The 9316-nt window shown below is 35.3% G+C and overlaps 1 protein-coding gene across 2 annotated transcripts in view; it reads left to right on the top strand.

Moving 5' to 3' along the window:
* The first annotated feature begins 4351 nt into the window (after positions 1-4351).
* The window catches only part of LOC141339313 (Rieske domain-containing protein), a 41652-nt gene continuing 36687 nt past the window's right edge, over positions 4352-9316 (top strand). The window contains exons 1-3 of one of the 2 annotated variants that reach the window (XM_073844934.1): positions 4352-4649; positions 5170-5285; positions 7862-9300. In XM_073844934.1, the coding sequence (XP_073701035.1) occupies positions 4478-4649; positions 5170-5285; positions 7862-7960 (387 nt within the window). In that variant the 5' untranslated portion in view covers positions 4352-4477 and the 3' untranslated portion in view covers positions 7961-9300. Of the gene's footprint in view, positions 4650-5169; positions 5286-7861; positions 9301-9316 lie in introns of those variants that run through there. The other variant, XM_073844933.1, reaches the window with a different exon arrangement.

Raw genomic sequence — 9316 nt, 5'->3', positions numbered from 1 at the left:
GTGAAGTTTCGGAACTGACGTCTTATTTTTTTGGGTCTTATCCCATAAAATTGTCACCACTGAAACAGTCACTACCGAAACATTGGTAAAGTTTTGGTAGTGATATCTTTGTTGGGGTGTTTGGTAGTGACATCTTTGTTTTTTTTGGGGTGTTTTCCCATAAAATTGTCACCATCGAAACAGTCATGACCAAAACATTTTGTGAAGTTTCGGGACTGACGTCTTAATTTTTTTGGGTGTTGTCCCATAAAATTGTCACCACTGAAACAGTCACTACCGAAACAATGGTGAAATTTCGGTAGTGACATCTTTGTTTTTTTGGGTGTTCAGCAGTGACATCTGTTTTTGTGTGTGTTTTTGTGTGTGTGTGTTATCCCATAAAATTGTCACTACCGAAACATCGGTGAAATTTCGGTAGTGACATCTTAGTTTTTTTGAGTGTTTGGTAGTGACATCTGTTTTTTTTTTTGTGTGTGTTATCCCATAAAATTGTCACCATCGAAACAGTCATGACCAAATCATTTTGTGAAGTTTCGGGACTGACGTCTTAATTTTTTTGGGTGTTGTCCCATAAAATTGTCACCACTGAAACATTCACAACCAAATCATTTGGTGAAGTTTCGGAACTGACGTCTTATTTTTTTTGGGTCTTATCCCATAAAATTGTCACCACTGAAACAGTCACTACCGAAACATTGGTAAAGTTTTGGTAGTGATATCTTCATTGGGGTGTTTGGTAGTGACATCTTTGTTTATTTTTTTGGGGGGTGTTGTCCCATAAAATTGTCACCACTGAAACAGTCACTACCGAAACAATGGTGAAATTTCGGTAGTTACATCTTTGTTTTTTTTGGGTGTTCAGCAGTGACATCTTAGTTTGTGTGTGTGTGTGTGTGTGTGTGTGTGTGTGTGTGTGTGTGTGTGTGTGTGTGTGTGTGTGTGTGTGTGTGTTATCCCTTAAAATTGTCACTACCGAAACATCGGTGAAATTTTGGTAGTGACATCTTTGTTTTTTTGGGTGTTTGGTAGTGACATCTGTTTTTTGAGTGTGTGTGTTATACCATAAAATTGTCACCACTGAAACAGTCCCGACCAAATCATTTGGTGAAGTTTCGGTAGTGACATCTTTTATTTTTTGGGTGTTATTCCATAAAATTGTCACTACTGAAACAGTCACAACCAAATCATTTGGTGAAGTTTCGGTACTGACATCTTTGTTTTTTCGGGGGGTTATCTCATAAAATTGTCACTAAAGAAACAGTCATGACCAAAACATTTAGTAAAGTTACGGTAGTGACATCTTTGTTTTTTAGGGGTGTTATTCCATAAAATTGTCACAAACGAAACAGTCCCGACCAAAACATTTAGTAAAGTTTCGGTAGTGGCATCTTTGTTTTTTCGGGGTGTTATCTCATAAAATTGTCACTACTGAAACAGTCAAGGCCCAAAACATTTGAAGTTTCGGTAGTGACATCTTTGTTTTTTGGGGGTGTCATTCCATAAAATTGTCACTAACAAAACAGTCCCGACCAAAACATGTCATCATTGTTTTGGAAGTGACAAAAGGGAACACATAATCCTTAATTTAGGGAAAATAAACAAAATTTTAGTACAGTAATGGAAATTGTTAGTATTTTAGTATGTTTTAAGTAGTGTTTTAGTATGTGAGTTAAAATTTTGTAATGCGATCTGGTCACTACCGAAAATGTGCTACCAAAACATGGGTTCATGAGTTCACCTCACAGATAATAAAGCGAGATGAATGGTATGCATATTTGGTAATATTTAATAATTTTACTGTATATTTAAACAAATAAATGCAGCTTTGGTGAACATAAGAGATTTCCAAACATTTTTTTTTGCCAGCAATGTGTAGATATCATTACTTAAAAAAAATATAGAAATTTACACAATGTTTATTTTTAAGTGGAGGAAAGTATTAATAAATGCAGACCTTTGAATGTTTAATTCAGAAAGGTTATATACATATTCATAGTCGACCTTTATGAAGAATGATGTCATTTTTGACTGTAAATGAATCTGAACTTGTTTTTATTTAAATGGATGCCAACAGCTTTATATGACTGAAATATTAAGACTGACAGTATGCTGTGCTGGAAACATTCGTTTGACAAATGACGTCATGTTGCAGTCACATTTTGAGCCTGTGCAAGCCTATATTTTTTAGATATAGCTCACTGTTTAACTAAACATTAAGGGAGAATATTTCGAGCAACAAGCCAAAAAATATTTTCTCACACAGAATTACAGTGATTTGAGTTCAGTTCTTGAAGTGGTGCGGGCACAGAATGAGTCACTGCGTGAAACTGTACCAAGCACGGAAAACTCTGCTCGTACAGAGTCTGCATGCGTGCCAGAAGGCTGGTGCAAGTTCCTTGTCTGGTTTGTTTCAAACAATGGAAATTCTGGGCAACAAATAATTGCTCTAAATACAATCAGAACAATCCTCATTTAAGGCAGTAAACTGCATTGTTTTGAGCTTTCGCAATAGTTGACAAATGGATATGGACATGATGTTCTTTTCAGCTTTTTAGATTAAAGATGAAATTTCCAATACATCTTGTGAAGTTAAAAGTTGCGTGTTTGTAAGGAACAGATCCATCACTGTTAACTTTAATCTGTTGCTTCTGGTCAATAATAACGTTTCCGCCAGTGAAAAAGTCCATTCCCTGTTGTTTTCTCGCATCAAAATCCACCTCAGTGTTTTGTCCTGATTCGGGAAAATATGTTTGTTTATTTTTTCACTTGAGAAAGCAAAATTATGGACGGAGGACTCAATATAGTTGAGGTCATAAGTTGCAGAATCTGCAAAATGTTAATTGTTTTACCAAAATAAGAGCGATCATACAAAATGCTTGTTATTTAGTACCGACCTGAATAAGATATTTCACATAAATGATGTTTAAATATAGTCCACAAAAGAAACTTATAGTTGAATTTATAAAAATGACCCATTCAAAAGTTTACATACACTTGATTCTTCATACTGTGTTGTTACCTGAATGATCCACAGCTTTTTTTTAGTACTAGTTGTTTATGAGTCCCTTCTTTGTCCTGAACAGCTAAACTGCCTGCTGTTCTTCAGTTCTTGTTTGAACAATGACTGAATGATGGGGGTGAAAACTTTTGAACACAATGAAGATGTGTAGGCTATGTTTGTTTGTTTTTGCCTTAATATCATAAAAAAATATCATGCACTTTGTATGATCCCTCCTATTTAAGTAAAATAATTAAATTTTTTCAGATTCTGCGAGGTGTATGTAAACTTTTGACCTCAACTGTATATGTAATTGACATGATAGATTTTTTTTAAATGAGCAAATAAAACACTAAAACAATACCACTTACAGCATGGCTCAACTGGGTTTTAAAAATTCTCCATTTGAGGAGAACGAGAATGTGAAGCACTTCTAATGATAAATAGGCTTTGAGGGTTTGTCTAGCGCTTAGATGTAATTGACCAGAGAGCCTGTTAGCCTACATTTAAGGCTCACGCTGTGCTGTGCGAAGCTGTCGTAGCATGAGTTCAGAATGGTTCTCTCATTTAAAGTAATCTATTCAGCTCACTCGCTATTAAAGATCAGTGCAGGGAATGGAAGAGTACAAAGCTTTTTGGACACTGGCCTTGCCCCTTTTTCCATAGCGCTAGACCAGATGTTCAGTCACATCGCATCCAGCAAGCAACTTGCATTAATGTAAATGCAACCTGCACTATATCAGCATTAATAAAGTTTTTTTTTTTTTTGGAGAACAAAGCATTGCATTGTAGTCTAAAGTGATGCACATTTTTGTGCATGGCTGATTATGCTTTTGGAACTAATCTGATTTAGTAAGTTACGCTGATTATGAATAATAAAGACGAAAACGACTGGCACATAGTTGATTGAGACTATAGCTGATTGCATAACACAAAGATGGACATCATAGCTTTGTGGAATAGCATCATAACTTTGTGGAATAGCTAGGACACCATTGTGAAATATTTTGATCTGTTTTTCTTCTTTTTTTGTTTGTTGCTGTAATCACTGAGAGCTTTATTCTTTGATTTTGAGTTATGTTTATGGTAATAAACCAGACATTGCAGGCTTGTTTTTAATTTCCTTTCCTATCATCGATATTTTAAGTACTACCAGAACCATAAGCACCTTATTTTTTGTTATCATCAGTTTGCCTGATCTCATTCTTTTCCTACTTATATTGCTTAGTTTAAACTTTTGAAACATGTTTAAACGTTTCAAAACTGATTAATATTTCCACAGAAATGTCTACAAATTATGATATGGTGGTCGTTTTTCCAGTCGGGTCTTTGGAGACCCCCCTTCGGCGACAAAGTGCAGTACAACCTCCAGGAAGCGACAACCCAGTGAGAGCAGCGATTGTCAATGAGGCGAAGTTGATCGCTTTTAGATAAAAACAAGAAAAACAACACGTTAATGCCCCGGTTTAACCCACCTCTATGACTTCCCCAGAAGATGAGATTGTTTCTTGGAGGCTAATAGGCCCTGTATCGGAGCTGGCCAAGAAAAAATGCAGACTTATCTATTCGTCTGATGGACGCGACGCGGATGTTTGCCTGTTTCATGTGAACGGTGAATTCTTCGCGATGGACGCTCGCTGCGCTCATTCTGGTATGACAGTGAATGATTTCACATGGTGTTCGCTTTATATCGCTTCTTAAAGCGTTAGAACGGGGTGCAAAGCTACTTTAGCTAGCAGCTAGCTAGAAACAATGATAGAAATGGCAGATGTGCTTCGTATTGCCTGTTGTGAGATGTTTTACCTCATTCTCTACGCGCCCTTTCATTAAAGTCTCCATGGTAACCGTAGTTGCCGCCTAAAGGAGAATAATGTCAATGTCACTACCTTATTTTAATATGTGGTCACCTGCAAACGTTATTAGAGGGTTTTTCTCTCAGTTTTGTTAAATGACAAGGATGATAATGATTATAAGTATCCTGTGTTGATAGCAGTGGCGGCAAATAAGATGTTACCACAGTTTTGTAGTAGTTAATACAGTAGGGTCGTGATATAACTGTTGCCTTTGTTTTGATGTGGTAAAAAGTACATTTTGTACTATTTTAAACATTCTCTCAGACAAATAATAGGTTTAAGTGCCAAATGCAGTCAGTGTAATGCTTTGACTTTCAGGAGGTCCGCTGTGTGATGGAGACATCGAGGAGGCCGATGGCGTTCTTAAGGTTTTCTGTCCTTGGCATGACTATGACTTCAGTCTCAAAACGGGGAAATCAAGTACAGGTTTAGAGGTGAGACCCTTTTGTTTGACATTTTAAAACATTAAATGAATGTTTCAGGTTTAGTTAAGTGTAACGACAACATTTGACCACTTAGAGACCCGATTTAGCTAAAATAACTGTTGCAAGAGGACACTTACAATGGAAGTAAATTTGGACAGGTAGGCAGTAAACATTTAGATACAAACTGTGTTTTTTAGACAATAAAGTACTTAAAGGCTTAGTTCACACAAATTTGTTTTAATTCTGTCATTAATTACTCACCCTTATGTCGTTCCAAACCTGTTAGACCTTCCTTCATCTTCGGAACACAAATGAAGATATTTTTGATGAAATCCAAGAGCTTTCTGACCCTGCATAGACAGCAATGCAGGTGACAAGTTCAAGACCCAGAAAGGTAGTAAGGACATCGTTAAAATAGTCCAAAAAGTATTCTCGTAGCTTCATAAAATAGTCGCATGAATTATTTAAACAATGTCCTTGTTACATTTCTTGGCATTGAACGTGGTAGTTGCGTTGCAGTCTTCAGAGAGTCAGAAAGCTCTCGGATTTCATGAAAAATATCTTCATTTGTGTTCCAAAGATGAACGAAGGAAAATATGTTATGCTAACATGGACTTAAGTAGGTAATTTGTAAAATTGTTCTCTTTAATCAAAAGCACATAATCTTGTCTTCTTCTGGTTAGCAAACTACATTTATATCCAACAAAGGAAAAAAATAAGACAGAAATGGTGTTCAAATATCTAATTGTTTAAGTCAACACACTTCTGTTCAACACCCACAGATAATATATCATCCCAAAGGAACAGCAGTCCCACTGTATTAATGAAACATTTTCCGTCTTTTTAAAGGAAGAATGAATCTAAGTGCTTTAACAAAAATATGAGCGTCACATTTTGGCCTTTAAACCTGCCATGTGCTGACACTTTTCACATCGTTTTTTAAAACTAAGGGATGAATCAAAATTATTTTCTGTGGTTACCAACCTCGTACAAAAAAATTCAGTTGAGTAAGCTTACTTGGTATTGAATCAGGAAGATTCCTTAAAATCACATCAGATGATTATGTTTTGATAGAAGATTTATCTTGCTTTCAATAAAAGTAACTGTTATCATTTTAAATGAATTTCTAATATACAGTTGAGGTCAAAAGTTTACATACACCTCGCAGAATCTGCAAAATGTTAAATATTTTACCAAAGTGAGAGGGATCATACAAAATGCATGTTTTTTTTATTTAGTACTGACCTGAATAAGATATTTCACATAAAGGACATTTACATATAGTCCACAAGAGAAAATAATAGTTTAATTTATAAAAATGACCCTGTTCATTGATTCATAATACTGTGTTGACGTCTGAATGACCCACAGCTGTGTTTTTTTGTTTAGTGATAGTTGTTCATGACTCCCTTGTTTGTCATAAACAGTGAAACTGCCCACTGTTCTTTAGAAAAATCCTTCTGGTTTTTCTGCATTTGTGTGTGTGTGAACCCTTTCCAACAATGACTGTATGATTTTAAGATCCATCTTTTCATGCTGAGGGCAACTGAGGGACTCATATGCAACTATTACAGAAGGTTCAAACACTCACTGATGCTTCAGAAGGAAACACAATGCACTAACTTTTTGAATTTGAAGATCAGAGTAAATGTACCTTATTTTGTCTTCTGGGAAACATGTAAGTATCTTCTGTAGCTTCTAAAGGGCAGTAGTAAATGAAATAAATATATTTCGGCAAAATGTACATGTCTTCATTCTGTTCTTCATTAATGCATCGTGTTTCCTTTTGGAGCATCAATGAGTGTTTGAACCTTCTGTAATAGTTGCATATGAGTCCCTAAGTTGTCCTCAGTGTGAAAAGATGGGTTTCAAAATCATACAGCATTCTCTTTATTTACTAAGACGTTTAATATGTTCCTCTTAAAAGATCAATGTATACACCAAATTTCATTACTCAGCAGTAAAGGGGCAGTAGGCAACCAGATGAACAAGTTAAGTTATCCAGCGATTAAGTCGATGATTCAGCGTCCCTGAAAAACACTTGTATTTTCGTATTAAAACCACATTTGTTGTGCCGTCACTTTAACTGGGTATGGCACCAAACATTATCTCACACGGTAATGGATTGCACATCAACAGAATCGTACAGAAGTAGGTGCTGCCAAACAGACAGACATTTGGAAAGTCTCGTTCCTAGGAATTAAACTGCCCTCATTTCGGCACGTTTCAATTTAGCCAAACATCTGCTTTTTTAATAAACAGATGAAATGTGTTCTCTCTTGCTGGGAATATAAATAATAGGGTGGTTGGATGTGATGGCGAGCTCGGGCCAATCGGTAAAAGGTAGAGAGTCTGTAAAACAATCCATAATTACGACAGCCATCCTGGGGGGCTCGACACCTTGAAATGTTCAGTAATTAGACACTATTCCCTCCACCGGTTAACATCCACCATGCTCGTATATCAAAGTTCCTTCCTTAGCTGTAGGCTTTTACAGCTGTCCAAGCAGAAGTAGAGAGTCGGGTTTATTGCAAGCGTGCTTAATTCTCTTCGTAATGTAAATTTTTTTCCTTTTCTTTTTTTAGCAACAAGTTTATGAAGTGAAATCGGAGGACGGCAATGTATATGTCAAGCACACAAGCGAGCTCTCATTACAACCTTTCAGCCAGGTCAAGAAGAACTGAACTTCTTGGTTACGGCAATGTTTAGTTCCCTCAAACTAAAACATCTGCTTGGATTCTGTAATATTTGAAAAAGATGCAGAATTTTAGTTGAATAAACTTTCCTGTTCCCAACGGAGCAGTTGTTAACATTTGTGACAATTTGTTTATATACACTACGAATCAAGGATAAATTGTTCTTTAATGTTGTTACTTCATTTGACACTAAAATGAACGGTGTTTTATGACATTTAGATTATTTGTATTATGATTTATTTGAATTGCTATGAATATCTTAAAATGTAAGTTGGCAAAAATTTATATGCAAGATTAATTGAACTCAGGGAAAACAGGGTCACAGACAGTTCATTTCCTCAGCTATATATTTCAGCGGTTTGATTAGTCATAGTTTTTGATTCACAATCGTTAGCACGCCAGAGATGTTAATGGGTTTCTCTCTAGGGCTGTAATAAATGTTTGCAGTTGTAACTTTCCATAATTATACCTTCCTTGAGTGTCAAGTAGGAATGACTTTCACCACAGGGAAAAAAATTAAGTGACTATTGAGAATTCCTTTAATTACTTGGTTGACTCACTCAATCTTAAGTTTCCATGATGTCTTTTTAAAAAAAGAAACAGCAAGATAACAAAACATATGTGAATCTGGACAACAAGACCAATCATAAGGGTACATTTTTTGAAATTGAATTGTATACATCATCTGAAAGCTGAATAAATAAGCTTTTCATTGATGTATGGTTTGATAGGTAGGACAATATTTGGCTGAGATAGAGCTATTTGAAAATCTGCAATCTGACGTGGAAAAAATTCTAAATTTTAAGAAAATCGCCTTTAAGGTTGTCTAAATGAAGTTTTTAGCAATGCATATTACTAATCAGAAATTAAGTTATGATATATTAACAGTAGGAAATGTACTTAATATCTTCATGTAACATGAACTATCGACAGAAAAATCGACAATTTTGACCCATACAGTGTAGTGTTGGCTATTGCTATAAACATACCCTTGCTACCTACGATTGGTTTTGTCGTCCAGGGTCGCATATATTCTTATTTTGAACAATCTTCCCATTTAATCATCATCGGTATTTTTGAGATTATCCTACCTTTTTAAAATAAGTTAATGCAAATAAAGATATATGCAATGCTCAAACACTGGATTTGACAACAATAGTTTTGTAATGACAAATGTTTAAAAAAATGCCAAATATTGATTATAATGGTGGGTTATTGCGTTTATTATTAATAATTGTAAAAAAAAATTGTGATAAAGTGTTTCGTGCCTGCTTATGATTTCTGTTTATCTTTTTGTGAACATCTTTTTAATTTAAGCTCAATGCAATAAAAACAACATCAACA

The sequence above is a fragment of the Garra rufa genome, chromosome 7 (assembly GCF_049309525.1).
Source record: "Garra rufa chromosome 7, GarRuf1.0, whole genome shotgun sequence".
Taxonomy (NCBI): Eukaryota; Metazoa; Chordata; class Actinopteri; order Cypriniformes; family Cyprinidae; genus Garra; species Garra rufa.
The sequence above is the reverse complement of the archived record's forward strand: the minus strand, read 5'-3'. Positions and strand labels throughout refer to the sequence as shown.